General features: G+C 33.8%; 5 protein-coding genes across 6 annotated transcripts; 4 read left to right on the top strand and 1 right to left on the bottom strand.

The window, feature by feature from the left end:
- Positions 1-443: 443 nt before the first annotated feature.
- LOC116345092 (general transcriptional corepressor trfA) lies at positions 444-14,322 on the top strand. 2 transcript variants are annotated; one of them, XM_031774145.1, is made up of 10 exons: positions 444-957; positions 7,070-7,292; positions 9,503-9,733; positions 9,908-11,738; positions 11,840-12,101; positions 12,289-12,609; positions 12,697-13,020; positions 13,084-13,475; positions 13,543-13,831; positions 13,902-14,322. In XM_031774145.1, exons 2-10 carry the CDS (start codon positions 7,178-7,180, stop codon positions 14,028-14,030), a joined length of 3,894 nt encoding a protein of 1,297 aa, XP_031630005.1. In that variant the 5' UTR covers positions 444-957; positions 7,070-7,177; the 3' UTR covers positions 14,031-14,322. The 2 variants fall into 2 exon arrangements, with proteins under 2 accessions (XP_031630005.1, XP_031630004.1); XM_031774144.1 differs by having other exon boundaries at positions 446-957; positions 13,899-14,159.
- A 37-nt stretch (positions 14,323-14,359) lies between these two features.
- LOC116345093 (protein FAM32A) lies at positions 14,360-15,276 on the bottom strand. The gene is made up of 2 exons (XM_031774147.1): positions 14,962-15,276; positions 14,360-14,812 (listed from the first exon to the last, which is right to left on the bottom strand). Exons 1-2 carry the CDS (start codon positions 15,166-15,168, stop codon positions 14,690-14,692), a joined length of 330 nt encoding a protein of 109 aa, XP_031630007.1. The 5' UTR covers positions 15,169-15,276; the 3' UTR covers positions 14,360-14,689.
- A 201-nt stretch (positions 15,277-15,477) lies between these two features.
- Positions 15,478-20,524, top strand: LOC116345276 (structural maintenance of chromosomes protein 1A). Its single transcript, XM_031774511.1, has 13 exons — positions 15,478-15,755; positions 15,817-16,037; positions 16,128-16,445; positions 16,620-16,832; positions 16,936-17,616; positions 17,690-17,818; positions 17,888-18,136; positions 18,210-18,530; positions 18,615-18,870; positions 18,974-19,278; positions 19,352-19,470; positions 19,562-20,243; positions 20,335-20,524. Exons 1-13 carry the CDS (start codon positions 15,644-15,646, stop codon positions 20,401-20,403), a joined length of 3,675 nt encoding a protein of 1,224 aa, XP_031630371.1. The 5' UTR covers positions 15,478-15,643; the 3' UTR covers positions 20,404-20,524.
- Positions 20,525-20,736: 212 nt separating this feature from the next.
- On the top strand, positions 20,737-21,834 carry LOC116345154. Its single transcript, XM_031774272.1, has 4 exons — positions 20,737-20,896; positions 20,955-21,057; positions 21,135-21,410; positions 21,469-21,834. Exons 1-4 carry the CDS (start codon positions 20,782-20,784, stop codon positions 21,680-21,682), a joined length of 708 nt encoding a protein of 235 aa, XP_031630132.1. The 5' UTR covers positions 20,737-20,781; the 3' UTR covers positions 21,683-21,834.
- Positions 21,835-22,174: 340 nt separating this feature from the next.
- LOC116345152 lies at positions 22,175-23,252 on the top strand. The gene is made up of 2 exons (XM_031774271.1): positions 22,175-22,308; positions 22,460-23,252. Exons 1-2 carry the CDS (start codon positions 22,234-22,236, stop codon positions 23,192-23,194), a joined length of 810 nt encoding a protein of 269 aa, XP_031630131.1. The 5' UTR covers positions 22,175-22,233; the 3' UTR covers positions 23,195-23,252.
- Positions 23,253-23,679: the final 427 nt, after the last annotated feature.

The raw sequence follows: 23,679 nt of genomic DNA, 5'->3' as shown, positions 1-23,679 counted from the left end.
GTTAATTTTGCGCATATTGCTTCGCATCTTGAGAAATGAAGAGAAAAAAAAACAATCTTTGGCCAAAAAAACATCATCAAACCAATGTATGAAACATGTGTAAGAGAGACAGCGAAGAGGCAGCAATTTTTTCTTTTTGGAGAATAGAAAGACACTAATTCTTGTCATCTCTTCATTCAGGTCCAGTGCCGTATAACGATTGCCGATTTAACACAATCAGAGAGTGTCTTTAAGTGTGTCTGATCACGAATGTGTCGTTGTCGTTTGGGCATACGAGAGTGAGCGTACGCGCGAACATACGCAAATGGCAGAACAACTAGCTCGCGCACGCGAAAAGAGAACTGCAAACTGAGCGCGCGTAAACACGGTTAAACCAACTCCGTTTTTTCAAAATCAATCAGTTTTATATTATCGACGATCCACTGAAGTTGTGTGTGACGAACTGTTTTTTTTTTTAGATTGTTGTTGTTGTTTGTTTATTGTTGTCGCTGTTGCGTGTGCAAACACAACACGATTGATATTGTTTAGAATTTCGATGAAAATTGACTAAACTCTTGATTTCAAGTGATACATTTTATCTTTTCCATCAAGAAATAGAGAAAACGATAGCAAATTTAGTGTAATTGATAATGTGATTTTTTTGACAAAAAAAAAATTCTCTTCAAATCACTTTGATTTAAATTTTGTGCAAAGTGAACAATTAAGAGAAACAAAACAACAACCAAAGAATCCAACAAAAATTAGAAAAAGAGAAAAAGTAACATAAAAAATAAGCACCAAAATATAGCCGCATTGTTTAGATTGTTATTGTTATTCAGTGTGCCATTCGAACGTGTACGATTCAAGTCATTTTATCTCTAGTAAATTTACCGCTTATTATATCCATTCCTATATTTTCTTCGTCATTCCCGTGTTGCGAAGCCATTCAGCGAGACCAGCACATTATTATCAAATCCAGTAAGTTTCCAATTCAAATTAATGTATGTGTGTTTATTATTTAAATGCAATAATCTTCTCATTTTGATACTTTTTATTTTTTCTCTTGTATGGTAATTATTTGTATCGTTTTGTCTAATGCGCATCACATTAACAGAAAATAAAACTTCGATGATATTAAAAACTGTACACACAAGCCTAACATGCCACAAGCAATAAAAAAACCCAACAACCTAACAAGTCCTATTAACTTTGTTTGTAATTTTAATAAATACCCTTTTTTGCACTTCGGATCTAATTAACCAAACCAATATGTTTATGCAATGTGAATAGATTTTTTTTTTGTTTAATTGAAATTCTGTAAAAATCCATGTATGATACGATCAGTTACCGATAAGTTGTTTTTTTGTCATGTAGAATTTTTTTTTATCTCTACAGAAAAATCTCGCCGAGCAATAAAAAAAATGTTTAACAAACATATGTGAGATTAAAAATATTTTAATGACTTGCCGCCGACGGCAAGAATTCGTCAATTTAGAATAATATTATGGTTTCCAGTTCTCGAGAGAGGCTGAAGAAAAAAATACGTAGAGTTTTTCGCTTGACTTCTGGTCATTTTTTTAACGTTTAATTTGTGGCTTTCGCAAATGTGTGATGAGAGATCGAGAATATAAAAATGGTGACTTTACCACTTTCAGTTAAATTCTCACACGAAAACAAAATGTGTTGGTCACAGTGAAAAGAATGAAGAATGTATGCGGCTTTTTTGTTCCTTCCAACAAAATTGACCAATAAAGTTTATACAACATACATTTACATACAGACAGTCAGTTCCAAAATGTAACGACACAGTCTCTCTGTTATTATGAATTTAGAGAGAGATATAGAGAGTGAGATAGAGATATAGAGAAACTGAAGCTGAAACGAAATAAATATTACTTCAAGGTCATAGATATCAATAGAGCAACCGAGTTGCGGTCACAAAGACGAAGAGAGAGAAAGAGAAAAATAAATGCACACAAGAACAAAGAGACATTTTGCGCACATGTGAAAAAGTTCATCGAATTTTAGCGATTTATTATTATGAATCGTAAGAAAAATTCATGAATTTTATTTGCAAAAGATTAAAATGAGAGAGAGAGAGAGAGAGAGAGAGAGAGAGAGAGAGAGAGAGAAACAAGTAACAAAGAAGTGACTTAGATGAATGTTGTTAATCATGTTAATCTGGTGGGCAACAAAAAATGTGCCTCTTCTCAGGTGTTATAGAGTGTCTTTGACATTGAAACACATACGCAATGAGCCAATGCTGAATCATACTTCATTTTTGATTTTATTTTAAATGAATAGAAAGTCTTAAATTTTGCTATTAACGTTCGTTTAATCGATGCGATGAATTTCTGTGCCGAATTGAAATGAGCACCAACACTCGATGTACTGAACAGTTCAACATTGACTGTATAGCATCGTAAATTGTGGTTTTTAGTGACAAATGCAGCAGCTACAGTGGCAGCTGTAAATGTACGAGAGCCAGTGTTTAAATATCGTGTAGGTTGTAAGTGCTGTATGCCATTGAGCGCCTCCGACCCCTTGTCCATATTAAATAATCCGATGGATGTGACGTATTAAAACTGATTTTGATCCAATGCATACAATAAAACAAAGAAGCAATTTGTTTAACTTATATAAATCATGGCTATTTGTCGACATAAAATTTGAAAACCGAATCGATGAATCGAATTTGGAATATCGCATAAATCATGTGAGAGACGGTCGCACATACATACACACAACATATGCCGATGCGTATTTTCAAATCCATCGAATTATATGGTCTTTCATAGTGCTCTCGAAATGTTTCAGTTCACATGTGGCTGGCGCATACCACCTCAGATATTGTGATTTAATCAATCTATGTTATTTATTTTTTTATTCGAACCTCAAGCTCCAATATATCAAACTTATATAAATAAAGCAATTAAATGGACCAATAAAATACCTACAGTACACAAAGTATGGCAATGGTGTTTCAACTGTGGCTGAAGTTGTCACACTTTATATTAATCTCTTTCGATTACTGTTACGCACACATCCATTTACTTATTCGAGACGCCGCCACCGCCGAATTGAAACGCAAAAAGTTCTGCTGTACAGCGAACAAGAGATAAAGAACCATAAATGGCCAGTATTGGATGGCTATTTGTGTGGTTGCAAAAAAAAAAAAATGCAAAACCCATGTATATAATCGTATAATAATCGGTCGAAAAAAATAACACAAACACCGATCAACAATAGTAATATACAGAAAATGCGATCGACAATCGGAATAAAAACACAACAAATCTCAAACAGGCATTTTACGAATTAAGATTTTATTATGGAAGTGCTCAATCCATAACTCGAAACATTTTGAAAACAAACAAATATCTCGCGACGATTTGAAAGATGATGTTTTTGGTGAAATAAAGTCAGAGATAGATAGAAAGAGAGCGAACTAATAATTTCAATTTGTATTTGGATTGAAAAACAAAAATTACAATTTTTAAAACTTCATTGATGAGTTCGCACAAAAATTGACAAAAACATATTGCGCATTTAAATATTCGCGTGGAATGGAATGTAATTTTTTTTGGACTTTCCACAAGGATTTTTTGGTCATTAAAACAATTTCATTGACTAAATTTGCTGCTATATCTAACAAGTCTGACCCGACTCATAATCATATTTTTGCATGGCATTCTAATGTCGCTTCTGTTTAAAGCAGAGAAAAAAGAAACAAAAATAAAACATGTCAAACACACAAAATACTATAATAAATTGTACTGCAGTCACATCGAATGCTAATGGATGAGACACATATTGCAATAATTAACTAGCGATTCAATGTTGTCGGCAATAACACACAAATTTTTGACCGAAACAACGCTTAATATCGAGAAAAAAATGAGTTGTTGGTTTTCATGTGCGCGCATAGAAAAAGACAACGATCGCTCATGCGAGATATATTGTAGATAGGACAAAGGTCATCGGTTTCACATTTATACCAAAAACAGGAATTTTCAAATGGCATGTATCCACCATTAAAATGCGATTTTCGATGATTAAAAATAGCTTCCAAATTCATATAGAAGTTCATTTTCGCTTCTCTTTTTCGGTTCAAACACGTTGGTGGTCGAATATTGAAATTTATGTTTAATGACAAATTTATCAAATAATAACGCATTTTTTGCTCTTTAAATCGCTGAAATTTGTTCATGTTAAGGCATGTGACACAATGTATCCGTTATATTAGTAAGGAATTAAGTGTTAACTGAGCCATTGGGATTTAAATTATTGTAAAAAATTGCATGCTAATGACATTCATAATTGAAATTCGAAAGAGTTATTTGATTCACACCCGAATTCAGGCAGATATATATTCGACAGTGTCAAATATGTCTTAAATTGCAATGGATCGTTGTAAAATGTAAAAATGAAGTTTGTCACTGTTTACACTCATTTTCTTTCACTCTCTTCGTAATAAAAGAATCTTTTATTGTTTGCATACAGATGAATGAGTGTAAAATATAAAATTAAAACCATGTTCGCGACATTTTCAATCAAATATTTGCACGGTTTCAAGTTTTTCTACTAAATATCAATATAAATATGAAACGGTTGTTTTTATCTATCTCCTTCGTTCGTTCGTCTTGTTGTATTTGTACTTGTCGTTTCTCTTCTAACGAAATCATGCAGAAAGATGTGCGAATATTTTCGGCGTGTTTACATCGCAAATTTCAAATAATTCATTTATTGTCGTGTATTCTTTTCAAATTGTCACCTGTACGCACACACACATAATTTATAAAAAGTTTATAAGTAAACGTATCGTCTTTTACTTCATTTGCATGCGCATTTAATATTTCTGTATGTTTTGTTTTTAATTCTCGGCGATTGAGAATCGAGAAATGGCATGTGAACCTTATTTTTCTCTCTTTGTCTTCATCACTCGCAATTGAATTTTAACATTATGTCCATTACGATGGAATGTGTGCTCGCGTACACAAGCACATATATAATTATTCGTGAGGTTACACGATTTGACGATGAAACAAAAAACAAAACATAAAAAGAATGCGAACGTGCGAATAATCTCTTCTAAATGGCGCCTACACAGTTCATGGGTATAATCTTATGGTATTTGGTGGTGGCGACGACGATTTAAAGCATTTCTACTTGAAATCCTCTATTGTCTCTACAGGTTTTTTTTTCTATTCAATCGCTTATTACTTGAATTTGATTGACTCTCCTTTGACGTCGTTGACATCGCGATTCTGTTGAAGTATTCGCATAGTCAATTTTACGTTTGATGTTTTAATGTTTTGATGTGTACCTTGGACCATACTCTCTATTTAGAGTAGAAAAAAATGTATACCTAATTGTATGCACGAAGCTATTTTTATCGTGTGCTCATGAATTCAGTGTGTAATATCATTCGATTAATGCGATAAATTTCGGTTAGGCGCGGAAAAGGGAGAATGAAGAGCGAAGAAAAAAATTCACATTAGAATCGTGATTGACAATAATTATTATTCAATTCAGGTACATGGCCAGCGGAGAGTGTTTTCAGTCGCACACAATTTCAGTGCATAGCATTTACAAATGTTCAAATTGGCATTTTTAAAGTTTCATTTTCAATCTCGTATAAGATCGATACGGTTTTTTTGTTTATGGCTCAATTTGTGCTGTTTATCAACCTTTTTGACAACAATATTTTATTTTTCCTTCACGAAATTCTATTCCTACTATGCGGCACTGAATAAAACGACAAATACACACATTTTCATGGTTATTATTGCGATAATTTGAACTTAAATCTAACTCTCCGGGTTGATTGGTATTATGCATAATAAAAATGTGTAAATTATGATCAAATAACAAACAGGTATTTATTTCTTTATCTTTCTCTCTCTCATTTTTTGCATTCGAATTTCTCGCGCGAACTCGAATATCATTTAAGTTTATTTTATTTTCGCTCGTGTGTTTCTTCTCGTTCATTTTTACATTTTTTTTCGCTCGTTCGATCACAGGGAAAGAGAGAGAGAGAGAGAGGTTCAAATAAATTCTAAATTTTATTTACATATATGGTTTTGTTTCACGCGCGACTTCTTTTCTCTCCTTTTAATTCCATTAAGTATATTTATTGGGAGAAGTGAAAAAAAAAACACACACTCAACAGAAAGAAAAGAAGAAAAGAGTTTTGTATTGAAAAGGCATGACATCATCAGCTATTCCAGAACTCTATCGATGATCTGGTTTTTTTCTTCCTCCACCTCTCTGCTTCGACCATCAAATGGAGAAAAATTATGCCGTATTTGCAAAACTTTTATCTAATAATATACTTTTAAAAATGTTTACATTCGGGTGAACGTGTGTGTGTGTCTAACACTTTCCTTCAATACAATCAATCAAACCATCGACCGAGTCTCAGTTGAAAGCGTATAATAAGTTATTAATAACTAAATAAACCGTTCGTTCAAACAAGACATTTCAATTAGTCATGACCAAAAACTATATATGCTGTTTTTTGTTGTTGTTGTACGCAAAGTATTTAACATTGAATATATTAAAGTATTTTAATCTTCCGTAACGACTTTTAATATATCCATAATTAAAACTTTATGTTTTTCTGCAGCTAATTACTTACATTAATATCCTCATAATAAAATAGTAAATAAAATGCTACGAAAAAATTATTTAATTAAATCCTTTCATGTAACTTATGATCTCTCTCCATCTCTATGTGTGTGTCGGTGTAGAAAAAAAAACGGTTTTTGATGTGTACTATAGTAGTCCCCACCATCCCACAATTGACAGCAATCACTCCATTTTAACAATTAAACCAGTAATTAAACAAACAACAACTTGATTGTAACTCTTTTAAAACATCACACATTTCCACTTATAGATGACGAACCTCATTTTTGGAATTTAAACCCTAACGTTATTTTTTGTCTCTTAATTTTATATTCGTATTCTATTCATATTTATTTCAATTTTTGCAATTTTCTTCGTAATTTTACACATATATATAATTTTTTTGACTGTTCAGTCTTTGTCTCTCTTTTGTCTATTTTTCTTTCTTCAAAACAATTAGCCAGAAAAAGAGCCCTTGAATCGAGACAAACGAGATCGTATAGTGTAGAGTTTCCAAATATATATATATAGATATATTGTTATTAAATTAGAAATTTTGTTGTTTGTGATGGATTCGGCTGTGTTGAATACGCATCAAAAATCTTTGCAGCGGCCACATACACATGAAAATTTAAATGGACCACGCGTTTCATTCAATAAGGATGTTCATGTTAAACGAATAGGTAATAGCACAAAAAAAAAACACACACACACACAAACAATTTTTTTTGAAAAAGAAATCCACAAACAGCACTAAAGAGATGGTGGACGCCTCTTCAAACGGAATTTCTAATCGTAATTGAAGTGAACGACAAAAAACGACCTGCCAAATATGGCACACACTTTTTTTTTATTCTCTATCGAACGGGAAATATAAAAGAATCGAAAAACAAATATATATTTTTTTACTGCGATACTGAGAGAAAGATTATATCATGCATGCTGTTTAGCACCAAGTTTTTGCAAATCGCATCGAATTGGGGAAAGTATGCAATAAACACATATGATGTACGGATGATGCAGACAAAGAATGAATCTGCAAATCGTAAATTACGTGAAATGAACATTTTTCCAATGATACATTTTTATGGTGAATGTAATTGGGACGAAAGAAAAAAAACACCAACCATCAACAATTATGCAATGATACCGCTGTAACACATGACTCAAAATTACGCGTCAATTTTTTTCTGCTCGCATTCGTATTCAATTTTGGGGCAGCGAATAAAAAAGCCACATTGACTGACTACTGCAGCAATATGGAGTGATTTGCTTTTACCATTTTTGGTTGATAACTTGCGATGCAGTTTTCATTTAGTCAGTTTCGGATTGCATCATGTGCACATGCTGTGTTTTTGTTGCGAACACTTTTCTACACCAACTGAGATTGATTTAATCGTTGTCGCTGCATTTTGTGTTTCTCTTGCTTCGAGAGAAGCAAAAAAAAAAAAAACACGTAAAATTTTGCGAGAAGAAGAGGTAACAAAGGCGACAATTTTCGATGAATTTTGATAACTTTGTAACACGAAATAACGTGATATAAACAATTACAGACCGCTTTCGGTTGAAGGTTATCATTTTTTCTTTCGTTGTTCCCATTTTAAGAATGTAGTTCCCATTTTGTTGAGACGAAAAGTGAAAAATTGTGTAGCACCTGAGTGCGCGCTAGTCCTTGAGGTCCGACCCTTTTAATAAGTACATAAAACAAAAAACAAAACGATTTTAAAACGACTTTCGACTATTCTACTTACAACATCTGCTCTATATTAACCATTTTTCATTTGGAATAGCTGTTAATGCAAGTCTAGTTTTCGCCCATTCACGACACACCGCATTTACTGTTTAGGATATAAATTGGCGCAAACTATGGAACAACAACAACCACAAAAAAACAGTCAATAAATACCGAATGACGACGGCAAAACTTCACATTGGTATATATATATTCTGAGCCAATGATGTAATACATTTGATATGACGACATTGAGATGAAATTTAGCATTCGAAAAGAACGAAAAGTAAAGAGTCCAAAGCACATTCGAGAGAGCATTTTGAAGACCCACGCAACACACCTACACACGTATCCAAATGAATGAAAGAACGAACGAATGGCCAAAGAGTGAGGAAAAAGGAGAGATAGATAAATAAAGCGGCAATGTGATGCGACAACGATGCTCTAATACAAAGCGTTCAAAAACATGAAGTGCCATTATAATAGCATTCAGTATATTTCACTCATTTTGGCATATATTCATTCACATGAGCAAATATGGATAAGGTCATGTTATTATTGTTGCTGAATATAAAACACACACACATACACACTGTTTTTTCGCTTGTTTTGCATCGTTTTTTGTTGTTCAATCAATCTGTCGATTTGTCTGATTTTTAGTTCAGACACTGACTCGGTAACATAGTTTTCACTAGCCAGCAGCATTACGATCAACATCATTCATGCATGATGATGGGCTCAGGTGTGCAAAATAATGGGTTCGATCAATTTGACTTCATCGGTTTGTGAATATAATGAATTGAACAATAGACAAATCAAAATAGATTCATTCATGCGAAGCAATGCGCTATTTTTCCTTCTGATCAAACAATCTTTATTTGGTCTTCTGTCAACGATGTGTCAATTAGCGTTGCTTGTCGTTTAGAATGTTTCTAAAGCTGCCATTAAATTCAATTACTATCATTATTCGATCACACTCATGTCCGTGCTGTGTGCTGCACCGTTTCATTCAATTCGATTTTATTTCTTCTGTTATTTTTTTTTTAATTTTCTTGCTTAAGACAAAACACATTCCAATACAATTATTTATGACAATTTTTTCTTCGACTATTATCGTTATATATGCTTAAAATGGAAAATTCTTCCCAATGTCAAATTCAGGTGGTCGATCTAATGAAAATAATAATAACAATTATGGATTAAATGGTGATGATTATCCGGTACCATCATCACAACAACCACAAATCACAAGAGAATTACCGTCCGATTTAAGCGAAGAGCAACTAATTAAGGAAGCTGAAAAAGTGATTGCACAGACTGAACGCATCAAATGCACCGTTGATACGCCCAATTCATTGGCCGGAATTCGTCTACAAGAAAAACTATCGGAAGGTAAATGGAATACTGACTCATTCGATTTTTTGATCGTTTTTTTATATTAAAATTGTTTTACTTTCTTCCCAAAAAAAATTCTTATTTTGCCTAAGTTTTTATGTTTATTGCTTTTTTTCTTCTGTTTTTGTTCATGCTCTATCTGTCTTCCATTCGTACTGCATAAATCAAAAGATCGTAAATTCAATTCGTTGCCGCATCGTAAAAAGAAGTCTTCAAAACCGTTGGGCCGAAGTGTGAGTGATGCATCGTCACAAAAAAAGCCAAAACGAGCCTCAATATTCAATTTATTTAGCAAACGAAGTGACCCAAATTTAAGCACTGTCAGCAGTGGTACGGTGACTGAATCACCACGTAGTGGCAAACGAACAGGTAAACCGGTTGGACGTAGTAAAAGTGACGTTGGCTATAATTCGGCACAATCGGCTGCCGCCAATAATAATTCATTTGGCAAAAGTCAAACGCTCGAACGAAAACGTATCAAAATTCCGGATAATGATGAGTCAATGACGAAAGCAAAGAAAAAATCCCAACTAAGTCCGATCAGTGAAAATCCGCCGGGTGAAAAACTCTTTGGTTTTACACCGGACGAACGAAAGCTGCTACATTACACAAAATCCGAAGAAAAACGTTTGGCACCGGCCTTGCATGAGCCAATGCAAAGTGATCACAACGACTACTACGACGACGACGACGACAACGAACCAACAAAACTCATAGCAAACAAACCAATACGTGCAAATCATTCACGTTCGCTGGAAAGTTTGCACAGTTCACAATTACCACAAGAGAAATTGCCATTAACCAAAGGACTTAAAGTGGATGGTATGGTAAAACGTTTATCAATGGATCGTTTTTCACCACCGTTACATTTTAATTCGCCGGCATTTTCTTATACACGACCGGCCGAACCGTCAATTGTATACGCTCAAGTTCGTCGAGATGAAAATGGTGACAAAGCAAAGTCACCATCAAACGACCATCATTTACCATCAACGATTCATCGTTCAACGAATTTGATAACACGAGATCGTAGCCCAATTCGAAATGTTTTCAGTGCAGACACCGTTGATAATGGCTACAGTCGTTCGCCAACACATCAACGTCAAACAATTAGTACGAAATTTTTGAATGAGAAAAATCGCGAACTACATGGAAATAATAATTATCGACAATCGCCGATACATTTAAATGGTGATCGACATCCAACCGAATATATTCATCGAATACATTTGAGCGACGAAGATGAAGGACTTGGTTTTGATGATCGAAAACGTTTCGATGATCATATGACACCCGTGCGCGACAATGTTAGTCGACAATCGTCTAGTGAACCGCCCATCATTCCAACATTACGGCCATCATATGGTAGCATTGAACATTTGGCAAATCGTCGTAAATTACTTGAATCGAAAATTCATGAACGTTCATTTGATTTTGGCCGTGATCCCACACCAAAAGCAAAATTACCCACAAAACCAACAAAACCAACAAGTCCATTGAAAGAAAATCATTTTAATGAGATTAATATTCGTACGTTTGATGAACGTTTTCCCGAACCGAATATTGTACCATCACCACGCAAACAATGGTCAAAACAACCAAAATACTATCCAGAAACAAATTTGAATGATGAATTTCTCAGCGATATTGATACATTGCGACGCGAACAAGAGCGACAACGTCACAAAACCTATTTGGATCGAAAATTTAATGAAATCGCGATACCGAAATCAAATGAACGTGTTATTGATTTAGGATATATTGATCAATACAATAACAATACGAATACGAAATCGATGAACAATAACAATGGCATTAATCAAAATCTAAATCATAAGCATCGAACAAAGGGCAGAGCGCCACAACCGGATAAATTGGCAAATGGCACCACAACACATCACATCACCATTGAAAGTAATCGACGAAAATTGGACAAAGCCGATTCTGGTATTGAACATGATTTCAAACGTGATCGTGATCATGGTGATAATAATAATATGAGGTTAGACATTTCTCTTTTTCGAAGATGGCTGTTTCGCACAAATGACACATTTCGAAATGGTTAAATTTAAACATAAATTCTTTTTTTAAAACAATTTTTAGATTCCGTAGATTGAATTTGGCCGATAGCGTGAAAGAAATAACCGAATTGTTTTTGAAACGAGAATGTCAGCTTTCCGAATCTTTGCATCCGAGTAAAAAACGATATGAATTTGTATTCCGAGAGCGGAGCATTGACGATGGCTCACATTTCGATCCACGTCTCGATAAATATCCAGAAAAATCGAAAAATCAAGGCACACTCACACGTCCTAAATCGGCTGATACAAAGAAAAGCGATAAGAAGTTCAACAGCTTGAAAAAGGTACAGAAGCTACTTTCATTTAAATTGTCTTTTCATTTATTTCAATTAATGATTTGATATGACTAATTAAGAATTATTGTGCAGTCGAATCTATTGAATCATAATATCTTATCATTAAACATTGTTTTTTTTGCATTCCCCGTATGATGAGTAAAAAAATGAAATTTTCTCTATTTGCCTCACACAGCTCTTCTCAATCAGTTCGAAAAAGAAATCTCCGCCTCCTCCTCCTTCGATAAAATCCGAATCGTCTCGAAAGCACAATGATGTAGAGCTATTTCATCCCCAGTCACCACCACCACCATCGCAGCAATCATATGCTATTGATATTGCGACAAGACGTCGTCTATCAACTCCAAAAGCAAGCCCAATTCCAAAACGCATTCCATCACAGAAAAGCTCAAAAATATCGCATGTATCGAGTCATCGTAGCAATGATGTATCCACAAAACCAACCCCAAAAACCAGTTGGTTCAAATCACTCGAACGACTTTCACGCAAAAATAAGGTAAACACTTCAATTTTTGTTATTATTAAAAACCAAAATTCAAATAGCATTTTTACTTCGACAAAATTGTGTCCCAAAAAAAACAAGGCACCTGAACCGAAAAAGCCACTGTCATCAATTAAGCGTTCGAATACAACGCTAAGCCGTCCGACGTATCAACGTGCTCAATCACCATCGCCCGATTTCAAACCAACAAAAAATCCGCCAAATTTACGCTTTTTCGGCGATACAGACATGGAATCACTTTCAAAAGCAGCAACAACTAACCGAAAACGAGAACCATTAAATACGAGTAATTCACAAAGTTTGCAAAATTTACGATCAAATCGTAATACGAATCTGCGTAGTGGTGTCGATTCAGATGGATCGCAAAAGGTGCGCGGAGCATCATCAATGCAGAGTTTGCACCGAGTAATTTCAAACCATACAATATAATTCGTTTCCATTTTGTTTGAGTTTCCATTCTTCTTTCAGGATGTTCGTTCAAAATACTTACCGGATTTATCGGAGAGTACATCGGAAAATGAAAATATAAACGGTGAAAATAAGTCGCATGCAATTCGAATACATCATTCAACTCCAAATAATAAGCATAAGTCACGACGACAATATCATTCAATGGAATATTTGGAGAATGAAAAATCAAATGAACCAATGCGTTCGGACACTTCACAGCGTACAAGTCGTCGACCATCACGCGACGTAAGCCATGAGAATTCACTGTATAATGAACGTAATGCTGAATTATTGCATCGAAGTGCATTGCGTGAACGAAATGGACGATCGAATAGTGAAACTCGTCATTTGCCACCAAAAGGCCCAACAAAACCAGCACGCGAATCGGACAGACGTCGTGCTTTATCCAAGTAAGAACATAATTTCTGTTTCTCATAATTTATGCCTATCATTATTGAATATTGTTCGCTGTTGTAGTGATCGCTTCTTGGAAAGTTCTGGAACCGAAGGTGATTCTAGTCAACAAAGTGTTGTTTATTTGCATGCAACAACCATTGGTCACATTCCGCAGCCGTATGTGACAAGTTCGAGACGTTCGTCAAAATCACGCGATGAACTGAGCTCAATTAAATCGAAATCATCATCGCCAATGCAACCAATGACACGAACCGTTTCGCGGTCTGTATCTATGCTAGCCCCTTGGACACCACGTCACTTATCGGACGGATATGAAATTAATTACTCACAAACGATGCAGAATCCAAAGGTAAATCATTTTCATTTCTTATGCCATTTTACTTGATGAATTTATCGTCGATTTGTTTTTTTTTTAGAAGAAATCCAGTAGCACTTTGACCAGAGATACACGAGGAAATCACATACAGAGCAGATCAAAGGATGATTTGTCGTCGGTGCGCAGTTCCTCACAAGCAAAAATGACAACATTGCCCAAACACAGAAAATAAACGGGGATTTATTTACTTAAATTTTTGATTTTATTACTACTTCAATTGAAATTAATGTCTGCATTTTTGGGTCTTTATTTTACTCTCAATATTTTTTGACAGAATCGGACATTTTACAATTTAGTGTTCGTGTTTTTTTTTCTATTATTGTTTTTTTTTTAATTGAAAATTGAAAATATTCGAAATAAAAATAGAGAAACAATTTTAATAAGAATATTTCTATTGTATAACGTAGAGCAATTGTATTAATTTTACGAAATTAAAACCCCACAAAACTAAAACAAAAAATAAACTTACTAATTTTGTATATCGAAATAAATTACATCTGATTATATAACTTTATGAGGTTTTTGTTTGTATTTATTTTCTAAATATTTGAAGAAAAAACATATTCTTGGTGCAAATCTGTATGTTAAAAAGGGAAAATATTTTTTTGATGAAATTGCTATTGATCCATCGTGTGGAAATTCACGTGCATTTTAAATTCAAATACGAATATATTCAAAAGTGATTGAAATACGAAAATTTCCTCCACACAGATGAAATCCAAATGATTTCAACCGCCAGAACATAATATTATTATTAAGTTATTCTCTAAACTTAATTTTAAATAGAATGACATAAAATAGACGATGAATTGAATTGATACACATTGACGTCTATTTTGTCCATGAAACTTTCGGAATATCAAAGTGTTCGGTCAAATTGTCTAGATGTTCATTGAATTTTTCTACTCGTTGTTTGTGTGTTAGCGATGCCTTCTCCATGATTCGTTTCTCTTGCTGAAAATAGAAGAAACGATTCAGTATTTAACCTTTTTCTTTTTTCATTTTAAAAATTTGTTGGTAATTTACAGTATATTTTATATGTTACTGCATGCACGAAAAACAAAAAGAAATAATAAACATGAAATGTTTTCGATTGTATTTACCATTTTCTCTTGCATTTTCTTAAACGAGAGTTCTGCTTTGGTCATTTGTCGTGCGGGTGCTTGTTGAACATTTTGTCTTTCTTCCAATTCGCGTTCCAATTTTTCGCGATTTTTCTTGTCCTTCTTCTTCTTTTTTTTGCTCACTTTATTCGAATCGGTTTTTAGCTTTAGTTTACCACGGGCAACTTGCTCGTATTCGTCAGACATTGTAAAATTCTATTCAATTTTCTTCTTTCACAATTAATTTTCTTTATTATTGTTTCGTAGCAGTGAGTGAGTGTTTATGTCTGATGTGAAATTGCCAAATGTTTTACGTTTATAAAACGTCAAAAAAAAAGTTCGATTTGTTGATGGCGCCCTCTTCAGTTTGCCATATGAATGAATGCGGCGATTTCACATACACACGCGCACACATTTATCTGATGCCAAGTTTGTTAGAGGGAAATAAATGCAGCGAAGTCTTCTTCTTCTTCTCTTCATTCGTTAGTTTATATTGTTTTTTAGTTCTGAGGCAAGCGTCAAAAGTGTTGTGCAAGCAATTGTTTGAATCGAAACTACTCTGAATGAAACGAACATTATAAACAAAAATATTCTCGTCGTATTTGTCAAATTCTTGTTTTAATATTTTTAAAAAAAAATATTGTTTGTATAATGAGCGTATATTTGAAGTAAAATTTAAACAATGAGTGCATTTCTAAGGTATATTGAAGTGGAAAACTTCAAATCCTATAAGGGTTTTGTTTCAATTGGCCCATTGAAACGATTTACAGCCGTCATTGGACCAAATGGATCCGGTTTGTTTTAAAATTTATCACATTTTTTTCGGCAAATGAAAATGTCTGTTGTTTTTTTTAGGCAAATCGAATTTCATGGATGCAATCAGTTTTGTGATGGGCGAAAAAACAAATTGTTTGCGTGTGAAGCGGCTTAGCGAATTAATTCACGGTGCTGCAATTGGACGGCCCGTTTCCAATCGATGTTTTGTTACCGCAAAATTCGAACTACCCGATGGTACAAAAATTGACTTCCAAAGATCGGTCATCGGTTCATCGGCCGATTATAAAATTAATGGAAAGGTAACTTATCTTTATGGATTATTTTGTTTTATTTATTCGAATAAGAGCAAATATTAATGATTTTTTTTCTCGCTGTAATCATTTTTGCAGGGTGTTCAAAGCGGAACCTATTTGGAAGAATTGGAAAAATTGGGAATCAATGTGAAAGCGAAAAATTTTCTGGTATTTCAAGGTGCTGTCGAAAGCATTGCAATGAAAAATGCCAAAGAACGAACGGCACTATTTGAAGAGATAAGTGGCTCGGGTTTATTGAAAGATGAATACAATCGATTAAAATATGAAATGCAACAAGCTGAAGAGGAAACACAGTATACATACCAGAAAAAGAGAGGCGTTGCCGCTGAACGTAAAGAAGCCAAGGCTGAAAAGCAAGAAGCTGACCGATATGCACGTCTAAAAGATGAAGTTGTAAGTATCATTATCATCAATCGTGGTGAATCAGCTCATTTTCCCGTCTTTTGATTATTTTTGTGATATAGATTCGTTGAAATTTATAACAAAAACTTTCTTTGTGTTTACTTAATCTCGATAACTTGCTTCCATAAGCATAATACTATTTGTTGATTTGATTTTGTTTTGCAGGCTGAAAAGCAAATCCAGTGTCAATTATTCCGTTTGTATTATATCGAAAAAGATATTCAACGTTTGATGAATGAGATAAAGGAGAAACAAGAAGAACTAACTGATGTTGAAAAGAAAAAAGAACAAGCTGATGAAATTTTGAAAGATAAGAAAAAAGAAGCGGGTAAACGTTCACGTGAATTGGCCGAATTGGAACAAAAAATTCGTGTTGTTGTAAGTTGGAGAAATTGTTGTTAATTATTTTTGTTGCAAACACAATATGACAAATAGGAACATTTTTACTGAATCAAAAAAAATCAATTCGTCTCATTTGCAGGAAGCCGAAATGAGTAAAAAGCATCCGATGTTTATCAAGGCCAAAGAAAAGGTGGCCCATTCGCAGAAAAAGTTGACAACAGCACAGAAAAATTTGGAACAAGCAAAGAAGGCCGATGAGTCGCATCAAGCTGACATTCAAAAATTGGAACAAGAATTGGTTTCCGTACAAAATACGAAACGTGAATTCGAACAAAAATTGGCCAATGAATCTCAGCGTCGTGGTACGAGCGTTGTGTCCGAACAGGTTCATGTCGAAGAATATGATCGTCTTAAGCAGCAGGCCGAAGCAACAGCCGCCCAATACGTGAGCGAATTGGAATCGATAAATCGAGAACAGAAATCTGATCAAGATTTGCTGGACAACGAAACAAATAAGAAAGAACAAATCGAAGGCCAATTGGAAAAATGCCGACTGGAAAAAGAAGAAGTTCAAAAGCGAATGGAAAAGTTATTCGATCACATTCGATCGAGTGAGCAAGCACTGCAAGAGCAAAATCGTATCAAAGACGAACTGAAAAACGATGTCGGCTCATCAAAGGAACGTATCGCTGAATTGCAAAAAGAATTGGATATGGTACGCGATCAGTTGGGCGATGCCAAAGGTGACAAGCACGAAGACGCTCGCCGCAAAAAGAAACAAGAAGTTGTGGAATTATTTAAGCGTGAAGTTCCCGGTGTGGTATGGGCATTTTTCATTTTTTACTATTGCTTTGTGCAACAAAAATTTTCATTGAGGTATGTATATTTTGCAGTACGATCGAATGATTAATATGTGTCAGCCAACGCACAAACGCTACAATGTGGCCGTTACAAAAGTTTTGGGTAAATACATGGAAGCCATTATCGTTGACACAGAGAAAACAGCACGGCGTTGCATACAAGTAAGTCTTTTCTTTACGGAACCTTGATTTTATCCGATGATTTTTTTCAATTGGACATTTCGATTTCAGATTTTGAAAGAGCAACGCTTAGAGGTTGAAACATTTTTGCCGCTAGATTATTTACAAGCAAAACCATTAAAACAACGTTTGCGTGACATCAAAGAGCCAAAACAAGTGAAATTGGTGTACGACGTACTAAAATTTGATCCACCAGAAATTGAAAAGGCCGTTTTATTTGCAACAAATAATGCATTGGTCTGTGAAACACCAGAAGATGCCATGAAAGTTGCATACGAAATTGATCGCAGTCGTTATGACGTAAGTGCGAAATATTTTCTAAATGAATGGAATCAAAATATTGAAATTTTATTATTCTACTAATTTCCCATAGGCACTCGCATTAGACGGAACATTTTATCAAAAATCCGGTATTATTTCTGGTGGTAGCCACGATTTGGCACGCAAAGCCAAACGATGGGATGAAAAGCATATGGCACAATTGAAATCGCAAAAAGAAAAATTGGCCGAAGATTTGAAGGAATTGGTGAAAAAATCCCGTAAAGGCAGTGAATTGGCAACGGTTGAGAGTCAAATTAAAGGACTCGAAAATCGCTTGAAATACAGCCAAAAGGATTTGGAAGCATCAAAGAAAGCCATCCAAAACTACGAAAAGAACCTTAAAGATTTGGAAAATGAATTGAATGCAATCAGCGTGAGTATTTCTCGTTCAATACCCTTTTTTTGGTTCAAAATATAAAAAACAACAACAACAATATCTTCAACTCTTATTTTATAGCCGTTGATCGGGACAATTGAACGACGGATGGCACAACGAAACCAAAAGATTGAGGAAATCAAGCAAAAAATGAACACAGTCGAAGATCGTGTATATGCTGATTTCTGTAAAAAAATCGGTGTGGCCAACATTCGACAATTCGAAGAACGTGAATTGGTGTTGCAACAAGAACGTGCCAAAATGCAGGCTGATTTTGATCAACAAATTGATCGTGTCACATCACGATTGGATTTCGAACGCACAAAAGATACTCAAGGTAAAGAAGAAAAGAAACAAGGATTCTTAAACAAAAAACCAATGTTTTCCAACTTTACTCGAATTATGATTTTCAATGTGAATTCTTTTTCTAATATCTATAGTAAACGTTCAACGTTGGGAACGTGTTATTTCCGACGAAGAAGATGCATTTGAAAAGTGCAAACAAAATGAAGAAAAACAACGGGCCGCCATCGATGCGGACAAAGCACAGATCGAACAACTCAAAGGTGAAAAGAATGAAAAAAAGAAAGACGTTGACAATTTGGAAAAAGAAGTGAATAAAGCGCGTCATGATGTGGCCACATTAGCCAAAGAAATTCACAATATCAACTATCAAATTTCATCCATTGACACAAAAGTCGAGACAAAGAAAAATGAACGACATAACATTTTGATTCAAAGCAAGGTAAATTAAATTCAAATGCTGAAGAAATGTGGTTCTTTAATTGGACTAGAATTAACGAATTTTCATTCGACAGATGGACGACATAATGATTCCAATGATAAATGGTAATTTAAATGATATCGATCAAGGTGGTGATGATCAGAATGAATCGATGGTTGTTGGCAGTTCGGCTGCATTGGCACGTGAGAGTCTGTAAGTGAAAAAAAAAATGTTTTCTTCTTTTTCATCCAGGCTGTTTTATGTTTGTTTTTTTTTCTAATTCTAATTTATACTTTTTTGTCAGACTTCAAATCGATTATAGTAAACTGCCGCGAAATGTATTGGAATTGAATACTAATGAAGCGATTAAAAAGATGAACGATACGCTGCAAAAAGAGTTGCAATCTAAGCAAGACACATTGGAGCGCATTCAAACGCCAAACTTGAAGGCAATGCAAAAATTGGAGAGCGTCTCTGAAAAGATTCTTGCAACGAATGAAGAGTTTGAGAATGCACGTCGCAAGGCGAAGAAAGCAAAGGCTGCATTTGAAAAGGTAAAAAATCAACGATATGAAAAATTCAAAGCGTGTTGCGATCACATCACAGAAGAAATTGACGGCATTTATAAATCGTTGGCTCGAAATGAAGCTGCTCAAGCATACTTGGGACCAGACAATCCAGAAGAACCATATCTGGAAGGTATCAATTATAATTGTGTTGCGCCTGGCAAACGATTCCAGCCCATGAGCAATTTGAGTGGTGGTGAAAAAACAATTGCCGCGTTGGCACTTTTGTTTGCCATTCATAGCTATCAACCGGCACCATTTTTCGTACTCGATGAAATCGACGCAGCTTTAGACAACACGAACATCGGCAAAGTTGCCTCGTATATTGTCGAAAAGACCACAAATCTACAAACAATTGTCATATCACTTAAGGAAGAATTCTACGGCCATTCGGATGCACTTGTTGGTATTACACCAGACGTAAGTTGACTTATACTTTGAAAAATATTCATTTTTAATATATATTTTTCGGACATTAAAAATATGGGAATTTTTTTAATATTATTTACAGCCTGGCGATTGTTTGATCTCACGGGTCTATACCTATGACTTAACACTGTTCGAGGACACACTCACTTAAAAAGAAGCATGGCATAATATTTACAGCCAACTTCAATTTTACTTGACTACAAGAATATCAAAAATAATTATTTGTATTTTAAAACAAAAGTCTTCATAAATAAATTTTTAAATGTACTGCATGTTATGAGTCTTAATTTGAAGCTAAAAAATAAAATCGGTAACATTCAATTGAAAATTGAAAATAGTTCGTTTGGTCAAATTACTTTATAACTGTCCAGACAACGTCATTCGAAATGTAAGCTGACATTTGTTTTCGCTGCTGAATCTTTTTGACATTTCGCTTTATTTTGAGGTTATGCATTCAAAAATCAAAACAAATTCAGTTTGATGTATGACCATCAATTTGTTTAGTTTTTATTAGTTATTTATTTACAACATGCAAAAATTTCAAAATATCTTACTCAAATTGAATGCAATAGTTTCGTTTGAATTTAGACACAAATCAATTCGTCCCTATTTCACCAATTCAACTGTAGAAAAACAACAACAAAGTAACACAATATTTTGACCCTTCGATAAAGAGTTAATTAAAAAAAAAATTTATTGCAGTTAACAATGTTGAGATTATTGGTACAATTCATAAGCACTTATTTACACAACCGTCGGGATATAGATCGTTTCTTGTTTTAACGAAAGAGCCCAAAAACCAATTGTATGTAAATAATGTTCTCCTTTTGTCCTGACCATTTAATTTTCTCAATATCAATGTGTCTGTTGTATTTTTACCAGCTTGTATCATATGATTGGAACGCGAATACCATTACAATTTCGTGTTGGTCAACGTGTTCGATTCGTTGGCTATTTAAATTCACAAAATAAATGGAATGAACAAAATGAATTGCGTCAAAAAGTCATTATTAAAGCAAATGAAGCCGAAATATTGACCAATGATAGTGACCAAGCAACGGACAAAAATGAAGTGATACTTAAATCAGAAATCTGCTCAGAAATTGAAAATACGGTTAATCGCATTGAATTCACAGTAGCAACAAAGCACATACCAAGGTAAACGATACAATTATATGAAAAGTGAACAAAATGAAGAAATTTTATTTTATTATAGGGGTGGTAGAGCGGCCGGCATATCGCTTGAAGAAAGTCATCGTATTATTGTTTATGACAAAGTATTGCTGGATTTTGTGCGAAAACAATTGGAAAAATCCGATCGGGTTGAAATTCAAGGCAAAGTTAGATACAAATTTGACAAAAATTCAAAAGGAGAACAAGAATCATCTGGATACATTTTAGCCAATCAAATTAAAAAAGAATCGAAATAAATTATATTTGATATCTATTTGTAAATATAATGAATTCGATCGTGCATTGCAAGAAAACTTTTAAAGAAATAATGAGTTTTTTCCAAACGTTTATAATTCAAGTGAAAAATGTTGAATTTAAAATTCAAATAAAATATATGTACGATACGAAATTTGTTGAATAATATATATTGTTGAATAAATTTTGCTTACTACGTTCTATCATCGATGAGTTATTCGACAAAGCTATACCCTGCTGACAAAATTTAGTTTGAATCAAACATGTTTCGTAGAACATGAAAGTTGTAAAGCCGTTATTCGCAGAAGGTTGAGAGAAGTATCTTGTGGTTATACTTGCAGTGCATGATTCCATAAATGCAAAAGATTAAAAATACGCTTAGATGAAAGAAAACAAATTTTTCACTTGGGCTTAAGTAAATTTTTTCTCGAATTGAACAGTGACGCTTATGGTTCTATTTAAAATGGAAATATCATACTAAACTAAATGTTGGATCGAATATTTTTGCTCTTCAAAAATTATATAAATATCGAAGAGTTCCTTGAAATCAGTCATGGTAATGTGTTTCTTTCTAAACAACATGCGTCCTTTATACTTTATATTCTTCGCAAGTGTTTTTGCACTTTTGGTAAGTGTTTTTTTTCTCGATATTTTTGTATTACTATAATTGTTTTAAAAATGTCTTTAAAACATTAAACGTTTTTCACCATTGAAGATTTTATCTAGAATCACTGCGCAAATATTTTAAATATATATTGAATCGTTGCAAAACTCTCTAGATTCAGTCGTCATGTGCTGTAAGTGTTAGAGAAGAGCTTGCTGCGTTAAGAAAAACGGGTACAGCATCTGTTGTTCTAAAGCAAATCAATGACCAATTGGAAAAAGAAGTAGCCAAGCCTGTTCGTAAGAAGCTAGTATTTGACTGTTCTTCAATTGTATCTTTATCATTTGGAAATGTGATTGTAAATGCAAAACTAAAAAAACTTCGCGCTCTTATATCTGACGTTCTCGATGCGATACTTAAATCAAAATTGAGTGCATATTACGAAACAGTCAATGCATTTTCGTCTATAGTAGCTACAATGAAAAAGGCAATGGAGGATAGTAAACAATGTTGTGAATTATATCAATCATCACAAAAAGAATTCTTGGATCGGATAGGATCAAATAAGGATAAATTAGGAAAAAGTCTGATGAAAATTCAGCCATTCGAGTCGAACTTATTACAACACTTTATTAATGTTCCAAATATGGCCCAACTTTTAAAATTGACCATTGACGGTTATTCAATTCAGATTGATGAAATATCGACTAAAATTATCCAACTACTTGAATTGGATGGGAAACGGGCTCAAAAGTTGCCAGAATATAAACAACTTACTGCAAATTTAAATTTGTCAATGAACACTTTTGCGAAAGATGATAGAAAAGTACTTAAGGCACTAAATAATGATATAACCAAAATGGCAGGCCAAAGTTGCCCCAACATCACCAAATTTTTCAAAGCATTGTAAAAATTTATATAATTAAAAAGAATAAACTTGAGATGAATGCTTCTATGATGAATGAAAATATTTGTTTTTTTTAATATATCCAAGCAAAAATTGCATTTTGTATTTGGTGGCGGTATTTGACTCATAATTTTGCTACAATAAATTATTTCAAAATTAATGGTTTTAATTAAGTGTAAGAAACAGTACAATATTTTGTTTGAAAATGTACTTGCAATTTTTTTCCAAAAATTGACCTTTTCTTATCTAACATTTTATGTAACGTCTCTTGGTCTTAAAAAGAGCTATGTTCATTTATCGACTAATTGTCATGAAATTTTGTCTAGATCATTTTTTTGGCAGAAAATTAAGTTTCCCAAAGTTTCACGACGATCGGATTAAAAATAAAAAATTTGAATATGACAAATTATCGACAAATGTCATTTTTTACTTACTTCTGTGAAAATGTGAAATTTGAGCTATGTTCATTTATCGACCAATTGTCATGA

Source organism: Contarinia nasturtii, unplaced genomic scaffold (assembly GCF_009176525.2).
Source record: "Contarinia nasturtii isolate CC-2019 unplaced genomic scaffold, AAFC_CNas_1.1 Cnas_scaffold_1240, whole genome shotgun sequence".
Taxonomy (NCBI): Eukaryota; Metazoa; Arthropoda; class Insecta; order Diptera; family Cecidomyiidae; genus Contarinia; species Contarinia nasturtii.
Note: the sequence above shows the minus strand (reverse complement) of the source record. Positions and strands in the feature narration are given on the sequence as shown.